Below are 23,563 nucleotides of genomic sequence, written 5' to 3' on the forward strand. Positions count from 1 at the left end.
AGAGAGTCTCTGACCACATTTATATTTCTGTGTCTACTGAAACATTGGAAAAATGAGAAGAGGATTGACAATTGGTCCTTCACAGCATTTCAAACAATGTCCCACTTTAATTATGATGTGGTTACATACCATTAGTCTGCACATGAAGAACAGAACACTAAACAGTGTTTCTAGAGCCCAAACACAGTCTTCTGTGCCACTCTCACCCTGTAAAACAGCAGAAAGCATTTCAATGTTAGGCTTTGTCAATTCCACACTACTCCCACCCACAATCCCTAATTATTAAAAACGTACATATCTATTATGTGTAAGTTGCAGGAGCGGCTCGTTTAAATACATACCAAAAAAAATACATTTTTAAACACAAAGGTTGTTTGTTTGTCAATGAGAAGTATTCCAAAAAAAAAGGTATGCCGCTTTGTGTGGCCTGTTTGTAATACAGGCTTGACTGTAAATACAGACTAGTATTGATTTTTCTAAAAGGACAAGCAAATAACAACCTGAAAATGCTGTAGACAGCAAAACATATATTTTGGTGGGTCTCAGCACAATGTGTAGTTATGTTACAGCCTCCAAGAAAAACATGCCGGTGGATCAATTTCAACTGGGTTTAAATAGTTAAATAAATGCTTTGAAATTACCTACCTTTAACCTTCTGCGATTTGTTCTCACATACCAATTGGTTAACATGTCAACAAATTTCACTAGCCTTGGTACAACAGTGTACAATCTGTAAGCTGGAACAGGGGAAAAAAAATATTGTTACGTCAACTCAAATATTACAAAATATTTCAACTGCTTAACAGGGGGTTATACTGCTTTTAATTTATATATATAGTGTCATAATTTCATCAACGACTCACATGATTGTTTGAAAATAAAACTAATAGGCCAATTGAAATACAAAAGGAAGTAATTGCTTTTATTCTGTTTAAGCTTGCTTTTTCAGAAGTTACGAAGCAGGTCAGCTGTATAAAACTTCCCTGAAATTTGAAATCCCAGACCAGCTCAGGACTGACACCTACCATCCATTTCAGCCTTGAAGAACTGGATGAGCGACTGTGTGAATGACAGAATCCATTTATCCATGATATTGTCGCTTTTCTTAGCCGTGCTTTCATTGTAGAGGAACTGGACTCCCTCTTCCTAAAAAACTCACAAATAAGTGGTTCACCATTAGACACTTTGGTACACTGCTGTAACAAAACTGTCGAGCACCAGCTGACAAATCTAATATGTATACTGTAAAAAAGTGACTCTGAAACTACTCTTTATTGCACCCGGGCTCTGAAGACCGATAACAAGATAACACACTCCATGCGAAAAAAATCACAGCAAGTACATTTTTCCCCCCTTTTATCACTGCAGCACTGCACAAACATAGCAGCCTCCGGTAACCACAGAGCTGAATTATAGCCAGCCTCACCAATAGCACACAGGCACTTTAATACCAGACTAGAAGCTTAAACTTAAGACAAAAATGTGGAAACCACAATGCTAACTTGTGTGCCTGCAGATAAGGGCTGAAATATTCAGGGCAAACGTAATGCAGTCAATGTTGGATTGAGTCTAGTGGTACCTTGTGGAGCCTCTGGACGTTCTGAATGACGAAACGGTATGCATTGTACCAGGGCAGGAAGACATCTTTCAGCACATCTCTCACACCGTCCTCTTTAAACCGCAGGTTTTCAGCTCGCACCACTGGGGAATTTATCAGGTACAGCCTGCAACAAAATCCAAAGGAAAAAACTTAAAAAGGACAATGAACTGTTCCATATGGTATTCAAAGGTTCAAGCCAAACTAACAGATACATGTCAGGATAGGGACAGAGTGTGGAGGAGAAAACAATGCACCATCTTTGTGTGAGATTCAATGACTAAATTAGACACAGTTGCCAATTCACCAGATGTCTGAAATTGTACAACTGTTGTTGTACAAATCTAAAAGCATATCATTATATCAAATGTTAGTTCACTTTGGCATGTCATATCATGTCATATTGGCATAGCATATCAGAGGTACATGAATTATTGAAATAATCATTAGCCTCTGGAAAAACAGGAAAGTAGGAATATAGTCTGGATAAACATATATATATTTTTTAAAAACTTTGGCACTTAAGGGTCTGTCCTTAACTGTCACACTACATGCATCGATGAACTTTAATTGTTAAGGTTTCCATAAACTATAAGAAATCAACACAATATACTTTCACCGACCTTTCTCCAACAAGTTTGCTATGTTAAACATGACTTAACCAAACAATAAAGAATTCAAAACACAAGGTCACGGTGTAGGACATATTCTACCAACTAAACTATAGGCTCAAGCAGACTGGCAAGCATTTCAGTTATTGCACGCCTGTGAGGCTCATTCGAAGAATAATCATGTTCACTGTTTTACAAGTCACAGATTAACGTATGCCTGCCATTACCTTTATAGTGTAATTGAAACAGCGTGTCATCATTAACCTCAAACAAAAGCCCTGCTAAATGTAAAAGTGAAGTTCATCTCCCAGAAAAAAAAAACAACATAATAATTGTGTAATCAATTCTCTGCTTGCGGATCAGGACTGCCGTATAGAAATGACTTGAACCGTTCCGTCTGGACTTTAAATATTAGGAGCCGTTGTCAATATTGCATGAAAGTGGCAATGGTAATGCTAATGTAAGCCTTGCTTATACTGCCTCCAAGTCCCAAACTACTTTGGGTTTTACATATTCCTCTATAAAATTGAAAACTGTATGTTGGGATATGAACTGACTGTAAAAGTATACTGAACATGAACGACATAAACTGCATTGCATTTAACGTTTAAAAATCAATTTTGAACGCACTAATGTAAGTCAATAATGTACAACATCCGTCATTTAGGAACACTTCCACAAACAAACATAAGAAAACAAACAATGGAACTGATATAAAAATTTCAATACATTTTCTTTTTTTACTTTTAGTGTCACCTGGCAATGACAATTAAGGGTGCTTCAAATTACAGAGTGAAAGCAATTTTGTCCCTTATTCTGCACAAAGACACAGAAAACAGTCACTGCTGTAAACAGGAAAGCTGTGACAGCTTTGTAATAATGATGTTCTTAATTAGCAGCAGCTTATTACTAATCAAATCAATAGAAACCATGAAACAACAATGCAAAGCAGTAGGAGATGCAATTAAACAAGACCACCGATTCGAATTATATCCGCCTGCTCAGTATAAAGTATCACCTCCTCATGGCTTTCATGCAGATTAGGGGATCAAATACACGGCTATATTAACATTCCCCGTTATAACAACATTGCTTTATCAGGACGCCCAATAATGCAATTTTCCCTTTTGTTCAGCCAATTTATCTTAGTGGCACCTTATGCCATTAAAATGAATTGCCAAACTCCCCCAATATCCTTTCATGTGATTGCTTTTTGCAGATACCATTACATCTGAAGGCCAGATATAAAGACCAATGAAATCTACTGCTGTTTACTGAAGACAATTACCATATTGCAGATGCAGACGTTACCCCCACCCACCCTCCACCACACCCCCTCTTAATCATTGACAGATCGAACATCACCATCCTGGATTAAAAAAATTAAAAAATAAAACGATAAAGGGGACACCATCAGGACAGTTCAGTAGCATTGGTATTAAGATAATACCACTGTAAGATCATTCAAATTCTACCACGTTGAGAGGCGTGAGTGAGTATGTAGCATGAAGAGTATCGGAAAAGCAGCCCGGTATAGTTTTACAGTGTTTACCATAGGTGATAAACACTGTAAACACTGTACAGTGTTTACCATAGGTGATAAACAGTACCCCAATGATGGCTTACTTTACAAGCCACACCTCCTTTATATTACATGCTGTCCTTAAGGCCAGCACACTTGTAGAAATCTACAAAATCCTGTACCACATTTCCAGAATACACCATACTGGATATAGCAGTAGGCATCCTCCGGCGCCACGACCAAGACAATTGCTTCTTTACACACAAGAACTCGAAAGCTACTGCCTCTCGAGGTCAAAGGCCAGCCCTGCAGGTGTCTGCTTGAGCTCACAGGCTGCTGGACAGTAGGGTCTGCTGTAGCGATTTGAGGAGGACCAGCCGTTTTGCCTCCCTAACCCGGAGGAGCACCAGAAACAACACAACGCTCTCTCTGGAATCCCCAGCGAAGATAGAAGACTTTGCACAGCCAGGACGTGAACCTGAGCTACTGTCTGTATGGATCAGCCATGCTTTTCAACATAAAAGCTTCACTTTGTGCAATTCTACATGTAGCACGTCCTTTGGACTGCATTTTTATTTTATTAAAAGACGTTTATTTTACAGTTTAAATTACAGTTGCTATTAAAAGGTCAAACTACATTGCATTTATCATTCAAATTTGCAAATCTTCCACGTCAACAGCAGTGCTTACCGTAATGCATCGGCACCATAAGAGTTTACAATTTGCACAGGATCTGGGTAATTTTTCTTGCGTTTACTCATCTTCTGTCCATCGCTGTAGGGATGAAAAAGAGCCATTACACCCAAACACAACGTGAAATGTATCTGGTACTGTTCACATTGTAATTTCTTCTACTGAAGTTTTTACACAGTTCTATAGAACAACATTAAAACACAAACAAAATGTCTGATTCATAATCAAACTGGAATGTTCACTTTAAATTGCTGGATTTTTGCAAATATCTGTCTTTTGGTTTCTGTAGTTGTGTGATTTGGTAGTAATCCAAACTGCTGTTCACTGCCCTTGTTTCCTAAAATATTACCTAACAATTCAAAGAAACCGTTTCAGGAGATATATTTACTTTTAAAAGATTTTCATGTTCCACTTATGCAATTTGTTTCTGCTAAGCCCAAGAAACATTCTAAAAAAAAAATGAAAAAAAGAGAAAGGGAGGATAAAATAAAGACAAAAAGGCTTCATCTAATTTACATTAATATTTATTTTAGTGTTACTGTGGGTGGATTTCATCTAATCTCCCACTATGTGTTTTTTTTTTTTCTGTGGGAGAAATGGAAAATTAAGAAACCCAAAATAAAAACTGCACCTACCTTGCTAGAACCAGTCCGTTTACAATCACATTCTTGAATGGAGGTTTACCAAAGAGTGCTGTTGACAACACTAGGAGGGTGTAAAACCTTAAATTAAAACATAACAGAAACGAACATATTAGTGTCTTGTCCTCTACAAAATATTAATATTTATATATATATATGTGTGTGATAGATAGATAGATAGATAGATAGATAGAGATAGATAGTATCTATTGTAGGTAAAGCCATAGTTACCCAGTTTTCTAAGCTTCCAGTTTAATTTAAGAATTTTATACAAATCATAAGAATTAATTGTATTTCTACATTTTGTTTTTTTACCATCCTCTAGTCTGATCGATGCCCTCTGCAATGAAGTCAGCTGGGAAGGCATCTTCGAATTCTCTCCGGTGTTCAAACGGATAGTGCACCTGTGCGTACGGCATGCTTCCACTTTCAAACCAGCAGTCAAAAACTTCCTGAAGCCGGCGCAGGACCCCTTTCCCACAGCGAGACGGGATCGTCAAGTGATCAATGCTGGAGCAAAGGAAAAAGAGGGTTAGAGGATTAGGAAAAAGTAGAACCTCTCTAATATTTTGGGCCTGTATCATTCTTTCCCTGCATGGAAACAGAAATTCAGCTTAAACTTATCTTAAATCAACACTTTTGCTGCCATGGTTAAAAATAAAATGTAACAAATATCATAAATGGCTGATTGTCTAAGGACTGCATTAAACTGTCCAATTTAAAAAAGGCATTTGTCTGGGAGCTACCCAATAAAAATGGGTCCGAAAAGTTATACTCTGCATCGAACGATTAAAGCAGAATAATCAAACCTGCAAGAATCAATGGCTCACCTTTCCCGGTGAAGATCCGTTACCTTCACTCCAGTCAGCTCCTCTAACTCAGCTACTGACCCAACACACACCACCTGGTAAGATAACATTGCTTGCTAAAAATTAATGGTCTCAAATGTTTAAAAAAAAAAAATCAAATGAAACCTCCCCAAAACGTTTGCATTACAATTAACAGCACATGCATTCATACTCTTTCATTCATACTCCAAAATATCATGAATATAGAATCAGGTAACGTAAGATACAACAAATTGGTCTTATTCACAGATTCCTCAATGTGACCCATGGTAGAATTGAACTAAATATCCTAACTTTACAGCAAAAGCAACTGAATTGTTTTAAAGAACCCTATAAATCTTTGATAGAACAAATCAAGACGGTGAGCAAGAGGGCAATTGCAGACATGTATCTTGAAACAGAGTACTGGTTTTGTTATGTATTGTTCCCTCAGAGTAGTTTAGATCTTCTGGTTGGATTTCCAGCAACACATTTAAACTGTAACTGTACAATTAAATCTATTTAACATATAAACGTAAGCAATTCTTGTGCGTTTATAAATCGTATTTCTCACATTTAAAGCAACTCCCAAGGACTTCATTTATTTAAAGACTCGGGTAACTGACCCATATAAACATCCAGAGAGGGAAAAAGCTAAGAGAATGAAAAGAACTCTGGAGACCAGATTTTAAAAAGAGAGCCATTATACTATTTTAAGGAAGCAGGTCACTGTCCTGCTTTTATGGGCAATACATTTTTTTTAAAAAAACTGTATCTAAACTAACAGCAAATCTAAATACAGCCAATGTGAACTAGTAGTTCAAATCCTTACTCTTGGCTACACCAACCTGTAAACGATAGGGTGCCTTTCACGTACAAATCAGCCTGCCAACCTAATGCATCATTTGGAAAGCATTAGGTCGCAAACATTTAGCTAAAACTGCACAAGAAACATCAGAAGTTTATTTAAAAATAGTACGTGTGAAAGGAGGCTTAAAACAGAATAGTCCCTTGGGAAGTAACAGAAGCTTTCATTTTACTGTTGAAAACTTCAGTCTGAACAAATTGTTTGTTAAAATAACCTTATAATTTAAAAAACAGGGGGGGGGTTAACAAAAAAGAAGTCAAATCATGTATTTGGCAAATGCAAATGCAGAATTTCTGCTGGTTTATTGTAAAGATGTTACATGAGGAGTGTAAGTACAGTTAGCTTAAAATCTCTGTTTCTTTCTTTATTTTGTATTGTCTGTTTGCAATCCTTCAGAGGCTGCTCTTGGTTCTAGTTACATGTCATAGATATATGTAACAAAGGCTAGAAGTAAGAGCCAACGCCACCTAGTGATCTGCCGCTCTAGATCAAGTTTACATTTGTTTTTTGCTGACAACATACTGCCGGGCACTAGATGGTGCTGGCACTTAATATAAAGGTTGATCTAGCCTACTGTCTATGGCGGGCAACTAGAATAGAATAGAATAGAACGCTCCTGGTCAAAGCACCTTAACATTTAAATAAAACATGCAATATTTAAGTAATTGCAAGAAGAACCACTACAACATGGCTTCAGACAGCTTCAACGGGTTCGCAACTGTAAATTGTGTTTCTAAAAAGGAAATCGGAGGAACCAGGTCACTGTGGAGAATGTGTGAGCATTTTTGACAGTGTTGCTGTTAACTAACCTCTTCAAAGTCCTCACTGACCCAGAGTGGAATGGGAGTGCCCCAGTACCTGTTCCTTGAAATCGCCCAATCACGGGCATCTTTCAGCCAGTTCCCAAAACGCTTCTCTCTCACAAACTCAGGAACCCTGAAATGAGTTAAGAGACAAGTTATTTTATGGAGTGGTTAAGGGCTACTGAAGCCATGTAAATTTAGCTGTAAAAATGACATAATTGTTAAGGGCGGAGGATCACAATACAAACATATCTGACAGGAATGACGGTTGCAGAGGAAAGATGAAATATTTTTGTATACAGTAAACTTGTGTTAGAAATCAGCAGAGCTACCTCCTTGCACTTGAGACTCTGATCATGTTTAAACATGAAAGAGGCAGCCGAGAGGAGGAATCTAAATAACCTTTTAAAAAAAAAAAAAAAAAAAAAAAAAAAAAACACAACCACAGCAACAGCCTTTATTTCAGACACGACTCAGGCAATTAAAAACATATAGTACCCTGGACTATCCGTAGCCTGCTTGCTTCCTAGATCTCTTTAATGGATATTCTTTTTTATTATGCAAGACAACCGACAAGTGCACTGAATGCGGATTTATATTACCCAAAAGTAATTAAGAATTAAAACAGTTTTAAAAAGTGGGGAAAAAAATTGTTTACTGTTCAAATTACAAATAACCATAGTTAAAATGGAAACATCCATGCTGATCAACTCTGAACTCCCAAACAATAATAATAATAATAATAATAATAATAATAATATATTTATTTTTATAGTACATGCCATTTCATAGTGGAGCACCAACACAAAGTGCTTTACAGAGGTAGGCTGCAAACTGTGCATTATATGCAGAGTAACTTACAATAGGACATTGATTTAACATCTCATCCACAAGATGGAGTACAAGGAGGTCAAGTGACTTGCTCAGGGTCACACAGTGAGGCAGTGGCTGAGGTGGGATTTGAACCGGTGACCTTCTGGTGACAAGCCCTGGACTTTAACCACTGGACCACACTGCCTCCTACAAACAACTCCCTTATGTGAACATATTAGTCTCATGTGTGAATCGGTGTAGAACACACCATTGCTTTCATGCCACTATTTCAATAGTGCAATACTGTAAAAATAAATAAATAAAAAATAAGAAAAAAAATGATGAAGTAGGCAGTGGATAAATCTATAAGCACAGTGCTGGCAAAAGGTTAATGTCCTTAATGTAGTTTTTCATTTGAAATGGGAGAGATTTGTAGTGCTAGTAGTTACTGCACACAAATAAATGAATGCTGCCACTCACTAGTCTAGCGCAATGTACTTGCCGATTTTAAAAAAATTGTTTACTTATTCTGCAACATATTAAACCACATAGCATACATTCTGCTAAATCCCAATACCTTGTAACCCATGCAAAACTCAAATACAAATCAAACCAATGTCACTGCAGATGGTGTCCAGTGTGTAAGTACACTACATTATTATTTGTTTATTTAGCAGACGCCTTTATCCAAGGCGACTTACAGAGACTCGGGTGTGTGAACTATGCATCAGCTGCAGAGTCACTTACAATTACATCTCACCTGAAAGACGGAGCACAAGGAGGTTAAGTGACTTGCTCAGGGTCACACAATGAGTCAGTGGCTGAGGTGGGATTTGAACCAGGACCTCCTGGTTACAAGCCCTTTTCTTTAACCAATGGACCACACAGCCTCCTATACATTATGTTCACACTGATGTATTTAAGATTGCACTGTGGTTTTTAATACCATGTTACAGGGTCAGCAACATGAGCTACAGACAGCATTTACAATGGCATGTACAAAAAAAACTGATGGGAGATTTAACAGTTTAACAGTGCACAATTCACCTGATCTCAGAAACTGTGCATAATGTATCCTTGATACCACACACACACAGCATCACTGAAAGAAACAGAATCCTTTAAGCAACAATGAGTTTTGACCCCGACTCCAATTTTGGTAACAGCTATAAAAACTACAGAATAACATGCAAAATCAATAATGAATCGCTCTTACTTATCTAGCTTCTACAACTATAAAGCTAACTATATTAAACTACAGAGTTAAAAATGATCTACATAGCAATAAGGCCTCTTTAGGCCAAGGGTTGACTTAGATTTCTCACAGCTGATGAGCTAATTTATTTGATAACCAATTAGATATTTCTGTGCTAACCTAATTAATGCAGAATTACAACAAATGTGTTGAAATAATGTGTCCTCACAATATTTCATTCTTGTATAAAAATGCATTGCTTTCCAATCAAACTGACAGAAAACTAAAAAATCGGATGTATGATTTTGCACGCTCTCCTAAAATGGTATGATTAAAAGTTAATGAAAGGGCATAGTGTGGAAATACCTTGCAACATAGGCTAGCTGTTAAGTAGAAGAAAAAAAAAAAATCATATACATCTTCCTGAAAATCCATAGCTCTCAACTTTACATCTATATATGGAGCTTTTTTTTAAAGCTTCATTATGAAGTTTTATTCTTCTGACACATCTCCCTAAATATAGATCCAAATACCTAATTAGAAAAATCTAATTGTTCTAAAATATTGCATTAACCTACTCTGTCCTGACCTACATTCACACAGGGCTCATAGGTATTTATTCACATTAACCCAAAACGCCCGATTTCATTAGAACTTTTAATAAATTACAACTGCATCATATTTGATGTTCCTTAGACTGGCTTGTTGTATTTGTCAACACCACTGAAGTCTGAACCAGGAAAAGCTCTCTGTGCTTGACACCCAAAGCAATAGAGCACACGCACACACGCGAACGCACACACCAACTGCCAACTTGGGTGATTTAGGAGTCTTTAACCTTTCACCTAAACTACCTTTTCAAAAACATTAAGCAGTAAAGAGTACATTCAAGATCTGAATAACACTTTAAACACATTAAATTATAAATGACCACTCAGCCTCAAACAAAACAAAAAAAACGTATGAACTGGTCTCTAGAGCGGATTTTGATACAGAAAACGAAATGCTCCAATAAATACATAAAATCTAAAAGGCAAATGCAGCTTTCCAGTGTCCTGAATTTGAGATTAAATGACCCAATCACACTGTAATGCATATACTTGTGGCATCTGTGTCTCCCTCCCGCACCTCCCCATGTGAAAGCAATTTGTGGGAAACTGAACTACAAAAGTTTTCTTTAAAACTCTATTTGCACAAAATGTGAGACAGAATAATAAAGGTAACTTCAACTGCAAAACAAATGAAGCAATCATACCCCCAGCACTCAAATTATAGAATCCATTTGTTCAGTGGCAACACTACATCAAAGACAAGCAGCATTGTAAAAACCATTAGCGCTGGCTGGCGTTGACAGCTTCACACCTACAAAGCAGAGGAAAAAAAATGAGACTTGAACCTTCTGCAGAAGGAAAAGCGAATAACACCCACAATAATGAATGAAGACAAACACTGCTCACGACGAAGCACTGCTTCTCATTAAATGTGTACTTGCTTCCTTTTTCTGCAGTGTATTTAGAACTGCAAATTTTTAGGAGTGCAAAATAATAAGAACTATTATTACCACAGAAACTGGCAAAGACATGTTTAAATGATCAGTAGAATTGAAGGGCACTGCTAACGTTGGGTCGTGTGTTAATGCCAAAATCAAACCGTTTCTTCTGGATTACAGTCATTGGCATCTCTGCCGATACCCATCTAGAGATGGAAATAAGACTCCCATTGCAAAGCTGTTGTAGCCATCCCAGGTTTTACTGTCAACTTAATTGGCCTCTCCTGAACATGTTACCTATACTTAGTAATTAATTACAACCATAGTAAAACCTGGAACGGACCTGCTATGCAGTGGGAGCCTTCTTTCTATCCCTGCCCATCAGCACTGCACCATGAAAATGAATTATTACAGAATGGAACACTGCAATAGAATGCTTCTTTAATCATTTTTTTGGTTCATGTAACACCAGCTTAAGAACTGAACATGAAATTAATGTTCTATTCAAATACATAGGTTCAAAAACGACAATGCCTTTAATTTAATTGTTTGGAGCTCACATAGAATACACAGTGTACTTCATACTCCACACAGGTGACCTCAGCTTTAAAGACAATTTGAAGACAGCGAATTGAGCAGTTCAGAAAAACCAGCTGCACAGGCAGTTAATTACTTGAAGTAAGTTTCCTTCATATTAAAGTTTGGAGAAAATGAATGCCCTCCTTTTGGGGCGGCCTCTATTTCTCGTCATTTCAAACACTAAAAATAAAACACACAGCCGTCTTTAGTAAGCTGGACTGCAAAAGGTTAAAGCTACCTCCAAGGCATTCTGCTCTTATTTTTTCTTATTTCCCCTCAGACCTCTTTTTTAGGACACAATGCTGCCCCAAGAGACCACTGACAGTATTTTTTTAATGCATCGATGCTCCAACAGGCCAACAATGAGTCCATCAATTCCCATTTGTGAGCATAGCATTTCTATTTAGGAAACCAATATATCAATTTCATGATTTTTCTTTCCAGACTAAATTTAGATTTTTAAAAGGAGTGCGCTGTCTCGTGCTAGATGTGCAGGGCAATTTGACTTCCATGGGATTCTATTATACCTTACAGGGACTTGGGGTTGGGTGGCTCAGTTGATGGACAGTGGAATCAAAGCCCCTTATATCTTACATCAGTGCATTTTTTTTTTTTTTTTTTTTTTTTTTAACAAAAGGGAATGTAGTATAACCCCCTTTTTTAAAGATGTGTTACACAACACACTGCAAACTCTACACTGTGCACAACAGAAACCTCAGCTGTCCCAGTAAGTAAACTATAAGGCTATTCTACAACAAGCAGTCCAAACAGCTGCTGATGGCTTTCTGCTGCATTTATGTATATAGTGCAGAATTTAACAGCCCAGTCCAGAGAAAGGCTATTATACAGCATGTTTTAATGTTGCTTTGGTCTTAAATGAAACCAAAATTATATTGCAGCACCAATCATTATGGTGCTTTAGACACCGTGTCAGGTTCAGGTGCAAATTTATTTATTTTTTTTTTTTTTGTGCAGGCCTTTGGTGTGAAACTACACTGCTGCTGATGACACGTCGCAGCAAGCGCTAGTGTCACTGAAGTGTCACTAAAGAACAAAACTACTGTAATTCTCAAAGCACAATTCCTTGGTGCTAACCTTTCTTTTTTAAAACCTTATTCCATGACTCACTGTAGCGTGAAGCCACCCTAGAAGTCACACATACCGATACCCCGTCAACACTGCCATTAAAAAAAAACTGTTATGGATTACAGTCAGGGCTCACACCACTACCACCAAATCTTGAGTGTGTCACCACATACAAACAGACTAACTTGCAAGTAAAACTACGAGACATACAAGCATGCATATTTATCTACCAAAAAGCTATCCATCCTTAGATTTGGTAAAAGTTGTCTTCAATTATTCTTGATAACATATTCAAGCAGTATAGGCAGCATCCCATCCACCCCCTCTTACTGTCCACCCACACCATCCTAAAAAGCTGTTATTTATAATGGCTTTACAGGGAGGTATATACCAGAGGCATTGAAGAAAGGGGCAGTCTAATGAAGATAGAGACACAGCAATGTTTGATTTGTTTCTGTTTTGAGGAAAACCGTTTAGCAAACCTGTTTCCACTGTGCTTTATTACACTTTACCTTGGTGTCTACAATAATAATTAATTAACCCACAGATACTTGAAATATAAACCACCTATTTTTGTCTGAAGTAAAATATGTTAAAATCACAGTTGTACTGACATGTTCAAGTGTTCAATGTTTTTTTCCCGGCACCATAAATGCAGCCTGTTCTGACCAATAGAAGAGTGTCTCTGTTAATCTTAGAATTATATCTGTGAAAATGTCACCAGAGATCAAAGACCCATGTGGCCTAAATCAGACCTGACACCACCATGTATGCAGTAAAAGCATTTTTAATATCGCCAGGAAGCAACTCATTATAAAAAAGGGTTTGGCAACCAAAAACCCTTTGTAACATGACCATTAGGGACCCCTTGCAGCAGCTTCTAAGTGGTTAAACACTCCAAGCCGTGAAACAGTGAACAGCGGTGTACAGAGGAATGCGTTACCAGTAGCACTTGCTGTTGTTCTCCAGCAGCTTGTCCACCATGTGTTCCACTCGCACAAACCAGCTCGGCACAGCTTTGTAAATCAGTGGGGTGTCTGATCTGCAAATCCGAGAGAAAAAAAAAAGCAACACATTCATACAGATTGACAGTGGCTTTTCATGTAAATATTACATTAAGTTTGGAGCATATTGTCAGATTCAATTTCAACCTTTCAATTGTTACTGTATTAGGGACCAAAAAAAGACAGCATGACAAAGATAGCCACAACTAACTGATTTTTACTTGCAGCAGTAACTAGTGCAGTCAGAACAAACTGCAGTGTAGGTATGAATGTGGACAAGAATCGACTTAATCCTCAACACTCTGAAAGAGATGCTTTTGCAAGTTAACAAGCGATCTGTAGTATTCATTGTTTTTCTATAAGATTTGGGGAAATCATTGGCTCTTTTTTTTTTTTTTAATCAATTTCTTTCAACTCCCGCAGCCCCCAGAAAAAAATTTAAGATTTTTCATGTCAAGTGTACAAACTCTGCCACTGCAAGCAAGGTGCTAGCCCAATTCATCACTGGCGCAATAAGCGAAAGGCAATTTTCAAATGCTCCCAGGGCAATCGCAGGCTGTCTGAAGGGATGTCACTTTTCAAGGAGAATTAAAGGTTACACTTGTTGCAGAGGAGAGAGGCATCTTGCTTGCCAACAGAGATCTGGACTACTTTCAAGTTCTTCATCTAGTGGTATTAAAAAGAAATGTCAGGGCATCGATAGTCAGAAAATTGCTGCCAATTCAAAGCCCTTGTTTAGTAGTGCCAGCACTGCCACCAACCGGTGAGGCTGGACCTTGAATGCTTTTTGCGGGAAGACTTTAAAAATGTATACAATTAACGATGCCACTTAATCTGCTGGGACCCAGCAAAAATAAATACAGAAATAAATAAATAACTGAGAACTTCTGGTGTTTGTGGACAGTGTTTTTTTTTTTAAAAAAAAAGCAAACCCTGAAACCAAACCTAGTCGTCAATGGTTTATTTTGTAAATTTAAAAAAAAAAAAAAAAAAAAAAAAAGTGTGCTTTTAGCAGACGCCTTTATCCAAGGCGACTTACAGAGACTAGGGTGTGTGAACTATGCATCAGCTGCAGAGTCACTTACAACTACGTCTCACCCGAAAGACGGAGCACAAGGAGGTTAAGTGACTTGCTCAGGGTCACACAGTGAGTCAGTGGCTGAGGTGGGATTTGAACCGGGGATTTGAACCGGGGACCTCCTGGTTACCGCCAATATATCAGTGACTTGGAGGTCCAGAGATCTACTGTTTATCTTAACTAGTTTGTGGATTTACCTACTGTATATAAAACATTTACATAAAGCAAGCTTAAAGCTATTTTTCATTTTTAATCCAGATATATGTTTCCTAAATGCAATCATCAGCATTTTTTTTTTTTTTCTGTATTTGTGCGACAGCAACTGACCTTTATAATTAAATCTTTAGACCAGAGCAGGTGCTGCGGGAGCAGAAGCTGTATTGACACAAAATGGTAATAGATGGCTTAGATGAATGGCCGTTTTGTGTCAGATGCACTTTTATCCTGCTGATTTACTGCTGCAGAACATTATTCTGTTTTTGAAGAGCAGAAGTTAATGGGTCGCATGGGGATCTCCACAACAAGGAAGTCTACCACAGGAAGAAATATCAGCCGTTTAAATGAAGTAGATAAAGAGCAGAGTCTTGGGGACAAAGCCAGCCTTTTAACTGAAATATCTGAAAATGAGCACTTGAGGAGCACTGGAATAACAAAGGATGTCAACACATAAAGAACACTGGTTATGTCAACAGTGAGCCTCATAACACAGTCAGCAGGCCACTGGGGATCCAAGGATTTGTGGTCCAAGGTTTTTTTTTTTTTATCATTACTAAAAGGAGGACAGAAGTCAGTGACTTTAGAACAAGAGAATAACTCAGGGGAGACTGCAGAGGTATAGGGAAGACCTCAATGTGGGATTACACAGGGAGACAGGTAGAAAACAAATAATACGACTGCTTAGTTGTGCAGCCCTCAGTGTAGAGCAGGATGCTTGGTCACTGCTAGAGGTAATGTGTGTGCCTGCTGGTAAACTTTAGCACCATTCATGGAATTCCAGTTAAGCACACTGCACCCTATGGAAGCAAACGACTTGTCAGTCACGTTGCCACAATTGATTTTACCCCGTTTTTCTCCCAATTTGAAATATCCAATTGTATTTTAGGCTCAGCTCACCGCTACCACCCCTGCACTGACTCGGGAGCGGCAAAGACGAACACACGCTGTCCTCCGAAGCGTGTGCCGTCAGCCGACCGCTTCATTTCACTCTGCAGGCTCGCCATGCAGCCAACCCAGAGCTACAGCGTCGAAGGGCAACGCAGTTCTGGGCAGTTTCCAGGCAAGCCCGCAGGCACCCGGCCAGTCTACAGGGGTCGCTAGTGAGCGGTGAGCCGAGGACACCCTGGCCATTTTTAAAAAGCAGTCCCATAGGAAAGTATTTGTGTCCGTCCTGTCAGTCACCGTCACTCTCCCCCCCCCCCACACTCGGACAGCCTTAATGAACAATTATACGTAGAACGCCCTTGTTAAACTTTCATTTTTCATAACAGAAAACCAAGGATGTGACCACAAATGTATAGACCTAGTGTCATCAGTCAATGACAAAAACGCCATTAAAAAGAGACTGACCACCAAATGATTGACAACCTTTTCATCAGCGAGCAATTACCTTAACGATCAAAAGGATGATGTATATGTATAGTCAGAAACCTTATACAAGGCTATGTGCCCTCTTACCTCCAGCAGAATGGGTAGTTGTGCTTGAAAGTGCTGGCATTAACCAATCGCCCTTTTTCTTTCAATAATTTAATAATGTTTTTGTCTGCATCCTAGAAGGATCGAAAGAAAAATAAGTTGTAGTTTATAACTTTACATTTTCAGAACCAAAGTTATCTGGGGGTTTCCTCACAGCTACACACAACTTAACCACCAAAAACTCTGTTTAGAATAGCTTTTTTTTTCCAGTTTGCTAAATATTTCAGCACATTTCACTGCTGTAGTACAGACAGAGCATTACTTGTTATGAGTTGGTGATGGTCCCACTGGCAGCGTTTTAATTAGTTTCAGTCCTGGGCGCTTTCACTTGCCTCAGGCTGAAGCCAATAGAATAGACACCCCCAAATTCCCCCCACTGTTCCGATGAGGCGAGCCCCTCAGACACTTTATTAATCAGCTGCTCTTCTTTAAAGTTAATCAGAAGGGACTGGAGTGAGATTTGCAGTTTCTGAAAAAGCAAAGGCTCCTCTGCTGTAAGTTAATAGAATTCCCCTGCTAAGTGTACGAAAACTTCAAAAAGACAGATTAACTTGAACGTTTGTTTTACTTTATATTCAGCAGATAACCCTACACAGCCAGCAGTGGAGTTGAAATAAAATGCAGCACCTCATGTTGCTTTAATAATCCGAAATGTGATAAACGTTTTTAAAATGTTCAATTAATCTAAATTTGTTTATTTTCAATTTAGGAAAGATTAGTGCCACTAAACAATAACGTTGTCACCAACCTTAACATACTGTCCAACAAAGTCTGCCACTTCTGCGGTGAAGCAACCCGAAGAATCCACTGGGCAGATTGGTACAGAATCCTTCTGGATTATATTATAATCCATGCAGACCCTGTAGTCATCCTGTCGGCACAAAGAAACAATTAGTCAGGTAGCTGTGCTCACTGTGTCTATCAAGCAATTTCAAACAGGAAGAAGCAATGGCAACTGGGCTTCCTTTGACCAATAAAACATTTTTCTTTGTCATTCAGCAGCAGTGCTGTAATTTCATATCTGTTCACTGCAGACACCAATTGTTTAATTATCTTTCACGCACATTTAGTTTTGTCACCCTTTCAAATAATACTGGTAATTACCCATGTATTTTACAAGTATTCCCTGTATTATGCTCGTCTTTCATCTCTCATCACAAGGTAAAGAATTAGAAATGCATCCCATTGTACATTGTAGTTGTTTGATGTGGAAATTGTGGTAAGGCAGGAAACCTGTGACAGTAATTATAACAAAGACAGCTCTGGTCTTACTTTAGAGTTGTAAACTGTACACAACAAACAGGTAGAAAATCATCAGCATAACATCTTTCGCAGCCCCTTGTTCATTTTCAGCAGAATGTTTAGTTTTACTCGGACACTGGTTTAACCCCTGAAGTAGCTTTAATCCCACTACCTGCACAGAGCAAGGTATTGTCGTGTATTGCAGTACTGCAAGGAGTGACAGGATAAAGAGTTCACTTGAAATGTTACATTTTGACTGCTCCGTGTCACGGTAATTTTACAATGGTGATTTAAAATCTTTGTTAACTCTTTTACAAGCACCATAACCTATTTTAAACGAGTTACATAACTAAGAGAACACACTTCAGCGCAGTGATAACATATGCATTTGACAATATTTTAGAAACACTAGCTGCCAAAGAGTTTTTCATAACCTTTGTCTGCAGCGTGTCTTCAGCTGAGAAGCAGCACTGGTAAATCACAAATACTTAGAAATAAGTATGTCTCAAATTCAATTGTGAGAAAGTGGATTCCTTAAATGTGTTTCATAATATGCTTACTGTCAAGGTTATCTGCCACAGTACAGGGAATTACAAGCTCCCAAAGAAATCAAAATGTGTCCACAAGGAGGCAGTGTCTTATTATTTTGAAATTATATATTTAAAGTTGAATACTGTTACCACCTTTATTTTTAATAATATATTCATGCTGTCCTCTCGTCATATTAGGAGAGACAGGAAAACGACGGGAACTCTCCAAAGCCATTGAAATGGTCAAGCCTTGCCTTTCACTATGAGCTAAAGGACAGACACACTTGGTTCAGTGTAACCTCTATGGATCGATTAACTACAGAATGACTCCATCCGCAATGAAAAAAATGTTTTATGTCTGAAATCAGTGAAAATAATTCTATACATGTTCTCTCTCTTCCTTTAAAGACATGCCAAAATCGCACTAAGGAAGGGTAAAGATAATTGAGTTGTGTGGGAGGACAGCTTTCTCCCAAAGAGATGCAGGAGTAGAACAGGCACCATCCAGAGACATGTGAAATCTGGTCTCCCACACAGCAGGATTATTTTCATCCATTAGTACTTGTTCAGCACTGTTTTGCAATATAAACAGCGTCTACGATGTATTAATGAGATTTAGGTGATCGATAAAATGTGTACAGATACATAGCATGCATGCATCTTCAAATAGAAAGAGATCATTTGTAATATTTTATTCCTCCTTTTATGGATTAGAAACTGTGTACTTACAGCTCCAAAATACGGGGCCTGATGAACAACACCTGTGCCTTCCTCCTCTCTCACATAGTTATCCAGCACTACAGTGAAAGCACCACTTTCTTTGCTCTAAAATCCAAGACAAAAATAAATGATTACTGGATACATTTATAATTTAGCGAAAAAATAATTTAAGCGTTTGAATCCCTAAATGAAGCTCTTACCGTTATGAAGTAGTCAAACAAAGGTTTGTATTTCTTGCCTTTAAGGGTCTTGCCTGGGAATCTATGAAAATAAATAAATAAATCAGTGGGGAGTCCAGTCTAATTATCTTAAAAAAAAGAAATATACCAGAAACATTTTTGATGCAACCGTTGTAAATGTGGGGGTTCCAAACCAAAACGTTCTCCTCTAAGCAGTTTTAACATTGTACTGCCACCTGGTGGAAGATTCCTATAACACAAGGCTAATACATGCATTACAAAATACATACATTTAGAACAAACCAGGCTAGATCGCGAAAAGGGATACTTAAGATGATATTTAAGATGACCACTTCTATAGCAAACAGAAAAGGTAATTTGCACTCACTTATCAAGAAGTGTGTATTCGGCATCCGATTTAAAGAGGGCTGACAGCCGAGCCTCCATCATGATGTAAACTTTCCCTGTAGCATGATCTGAAACAATACAAACAATGGGTTACACTTCACTACATGCAAGTACTCTTCTTGTTCTCAAACATGCAAGGGCTGACTCCCATTTAAGGAAAAATACATTTAGTAAGCTTAACCCTACAGTGCTGAGCTCAGTTAGATACAAGGAATTAATCCAGAGGATTTACTAACAAGAAATTTAAAAGAAAATGCTGATGCTGTTAAATAACATATTCATAAACAATCTACAGAATTATTAACTACAGTCAATAAGCACCATGTTTGAATGGTCATCTCAAAGTCATATGAGGTAAACACGCCAACTACAATGAAGACAACTTTAATGAATTTTACATACTTAAATACTGGTTAGACATACAGTCACTAAAGGAACAGCAAAAAAAAAAAAGCAAATTCTTATCAGAACAGTATAAAATGATCACATGCATATGATACAACTAGTAACAGTCAGCGTGCACTTCCTACTTTCAAATGCATAATACCCAAGCCCTATTTAAACAACTGGGCTGAGGACGATGCCGTGTTGCTGTACAACACTGATTAGACTATGCAACCACTCAGTTTATTAATCAAAAGCTAGTCATGGGGGGGCTCCCGAGTGGCGCATCCGGTAAAGGCACTCCACTCGGAGTGCAGGATGCGCCCCATAGCTTCGGGATCGCCGGTTCGAATCCAGGCAATGCCACTGCCAACCGTGGACGGGAGTTCCCAGGGGGGGCGGCGCACAATTGGTCAAGCACTGCCCAGGTGGGGTTGGGGTTAGGTCGGCTGGGGAGTCCTTGGCTCACCACACACCAGCGACACGTGGCTGGCCGAGCACCTGCAGGCCCGTCTGTACGCAATTCAGAACTGCGTGGTCTTTGTCTCTCCCGAGTTAGTTCGGGGGTTGCAGCGGTAAGCCAGGTTGAATAATAATTGGACAGTCGAAATTGGGAGAAAATTGGAAAATGAATAAAAAAAATTGTTCAAAAGTCCTAGGTCACTAACAAAAAAAAAATATATATATATATATATATATATATATATATATATATATATATATATATATATTTACATATATATATGTAAATTGATTATTCCTTCAAAGGCCTGCTTACCTTTGATTTTGACATACATGAGCTCTGGGTTCACACAAAGAGCAAGGTTACTGGGCAGGGTCCAGGGTGTGGTTGTCCAAGCAATCAGAGAAACGCTTTCGTCCTCTTCCAGAGGAAAGGTCACAGTTACAGAGGGATCTTGAACATCCTAAAGGGAGTTAAGACACTGCAATAATGAGGAGCTCTACAAAAAGGTTTGGTTGGATTGCACAGATGCGTCTCCTAAATAAGAGTTAACCATGTCTACCACCCCCACCCCCACCCCATTCAAACACAAAAACCACCTTCGGTCACCCTGCCCATCCAAGCCACAGCTCCTCTGAGAGAGTGCCCTAAAAGGATACCCACAGGTCAGACTTGTGTACTTTTCCCGATGTTATACCTTGTAATTCTGGTGAGACTCGAAGTTTGAGAGTGGAGTGTTGCATGCAGTGGAAAATGGCATAACCTTCACTCCTCTGTACACCAGTCCTTTGTCATACAGTTGCTTGAACACCCACCTGAATTAAAAAAAAAAAATAAATCACGTAACTTAGTATACAAAATACTGGTCGTCTTCAATTATAGTTCACCCAATGACCTTAAATCACTGGAATAAAAAGTGGATCCCTTTAGAAACAAAGATTTGTTAGACTGCTTAAGTCATTAATATGAAACTACTGGCAAGCCCAAGACTTTATAATGATCCAGAAATCTTTGGTTTGACATTAGTAGGATATTAAATGTACCACTGTCGTGGCCCAGATGTTTTGCAGACATGTGTCAGGTGTTTGTGTTTGTTATACATGTAACCACAGTAAGCTTTTACTGAACCAAGAGAAATACATTGTGTATAGTCAAATACATTAATAATCCCTGCCCTCTACTTACCAAACTGTTTCCATGAACCAGGGATAAAGAGTCTTATAGTCATTTTTAAAATCAATCCAACGCCCCAATCTGGTCACAGTTGACTGTTTAAAAATAAAATAAAATAAAATCAATTACAGACCAAGATTCCTAGACAGCTGTGTTATTATTTTAATACTACGCATTTCATGCATAGAGACTTATTTCAAAACTTGGCTTTATCGAAAAAAGACAGTTACAGGAACACATACATAACACATCGTTTTTTTTCTCTACATGCTCTTAAACACTTTCCGTCCAACATTTACCAGCCACTTGACAGACACTTACCTCCCATTCATTTGCGTATCTCATCACAATGCTTCTGCACTGTCTGTTGTATTCAGCGATTCCCATTTTTGCCACATCTTCTGGTCCCTTTATTCCCAGCGTTTTGTCGATTTCATATTCCTGTAACGGAAAACATTGCACCATGTTTTGATAATCTTAGCAGAATACTAAATGCAATACATTAAAATTTATATTAAAATAACAATATAAAATGTTAAGGGTAGTTTCTTATTTTGGGGTTTTGAGAAGTAACATACCAGAATGTACAGTATCTACTGATCTGCATTACTTTTACTTGTGAAAAGTGTATTCTGAACATAAACCAAACAACTTAGTTTGGTATATGCAATAGCAATAGCATCATTTATACAGCAAAACATTAGGCTACATTTTTCCCAGAAAAATCTCAAAAGTAAATGAGATAAATGAAAGTACATACAAGCTGAATACTGCTAAAACTTACCACTGGTAAACCGTGGCAATCCCATCCAAACCTTCTGTCTACATGGAATCCACTCTGATGCGCAAACCTGGTCACAACGTCCTTTATAGTGCCAGCCAAAATGTGTCCGTAATGGGGAAGGCCGGTAGCAAATGGAGGTCCATCATAAAAGGTAAATCTGAAACATTAACCACAATTTAATACCTTCACTAAAAGTAAACAATTCTGTGAAACGTAGGCCAGATTTAAGCCACTTTCCTCAATTTTACTTGACAAACAGAAATTGCATTTCATTTTACAAACAGCACGCTTTTCAAACTCACTTCGGCCTGTTCTTAGACTGTTTCAGACATTCCTGAAAACAGTTACGGTCGTCCCACAGCTTGAGGATGCGCTCTTCCTCAGAGGGGAAATGAATGGTCTCTGGGACTGGCTGAACCATCTTGTCACTGATTAATAAAAAGACATATCAATTATGTATCAATTACAAGGCAAAGAGAACAAACAAGACTTCAAGGTTTTATCAATGTCACAAGCAGTTGGAGGGGCATTCCATGATATTCCATGATACCGGGGCAGCAGTGTGGAGTAGTGGTTAGGGCTCTGGACTCTTGACCGGAGGGTAGTGGGTTCAATCCCAGGTGGGGGACACTGCTGCTGTACCCTTGAGCAAGGTACTTTACCTAGATCGCTCCAGTAAAAACCCAACTGTATAAATGGGTAATTGTATGTAAAAATAATGTGATATCTTGTAACAATTGTAAATCGTCCTGGATAAGGGCGTCTGCTTAGAAATAAATAATAACAATTATATTTTTAAACACTTTTTTATTATTCGTGTCTTATACAGGACAGATAGAAAGAAAAAAAAAAGCTTTTTAGATTTGGGGGATATATTTCAAACTTATTTGCATATGTTCCTGATGAAACTTGCTAAGGAACTTGTTTAGCACAAGACATTAAGTGTGTCATAATCTGGAGAATATGGAGGCGTTTTATCTGTCTTTAAATCTCATTTAGATACGTCTAGATATTGCCTGTAATGCCCTGGGAAGCTCTTTAAGAATCGTGGAATCAGCCATTTAGTAATGCATGCTCGATGCATAAAATAAATAAATAAAAACACGGGTTTAATGTTTGTCCATCTATATAAACTGCAGAACTGTATGTAAGAAAGTTTCCAGTAACCACAGTGCAGACTCG

The 23,563-nt window shown here is 38.2% G+C and overlaps 1 protein-coding gene across 2 annotated transcripts in view; it reads right to left on the reverse strand.

Annotated features, from left to right (window-relative positions):
* LOC117412355 (isoleucine--tRNA ligase, cytoplasmic-like) overlaps positions 1-23,563 on the reverse strand; it is a 44,065-nt gene that overhangs the window by 15,088 nt on the left and 5,414 nt on the right. For both annotated transcript variants that reach the window (XM_058988504.1, XM_058988503.1), the window contains exons 2-22: positions 22,684-22,809; positions 22,382-22,538; positions 21,919-22,038; positions 21,610-21,692; positions 21,122-21,239; positions 20,740-20,887; positions 19,558-19,645; positions 19,191-19,251; positions 19,000-19,095; positions 17,247-17,369; positions 16,481-16,572; positions 13,668-13,766; positions 7,569-7,695; positions 5,895-5,968; positions 5,380-5,574; positions 5,059-5,145; positions 4,421-4,504; positions 1,580-1,724; positions 1,026-1,146; positions 646-737; positions 130-207 (exon numbers count right to left, since the gene is read on the reverse strand). In XM_058988504.1, the coding sequence (XP_058844487.1) occupies positions 130-207; positions 646-737; positions 1,026-1,146; positions 1,580-1,724; positions 4,421-4,504; positions 5,059-5,145; positions 5,380-5,574; positions 5,895-5,968; positions 7,569-7,695; positions 13,668-13,766; positions 16,481-16,572; positions 17,247-17,369; positions 19,000-19,095; positions 19,191-19,251; positions 19,558-19,645; positions 20,740-20,887; positions 21,122-21,239; positions 21,610-21,692; positions 21,919-22,038; positions 22,382-22,538; positions 22,684-22,802 (2,307 nt within the window). In that variant the 5' untranslated portion in view covers positions 22,803-22,809. The remainder of the gene's footprint in view (positions 1-129; positions 208-645; positions 738-1,025; positions 1,147-1,579; positions 1,725-4,420; positions 4,505-5,058; positions 5,146-5,379; positions 5,575-5,894; positions 5,969-7,568; positions 7,696-13,667; positions 13,767-16,480; positions 16,573-17,246; positions 17,370-18,999; positions 19,096-19,190; positions 19,252-19,557; positions 19,646-20,739; positions 20,888-21,121; positions 21,240-21,609; positions 21,693-21,918; positions 22,039-22,381; positions 22,539-22,683; positions 22,810-23,563) is intronic.

The sequence above is a fragment of the Acipenser ruthenus genome, chromosome 16 (genome assembly GCF_902713425.1).
Source record: "Acipenser ruthenus chromosome 16, fAciRut3.2 maternal haplotype, whole genome shotgun sequence".
Lineage (NCBI taxonomy): Eukaryota > Metazoa > Chordata > Actinopteri > Acipenseriformes > Acipenseridae > Acipenser > Acipenser ruthenus.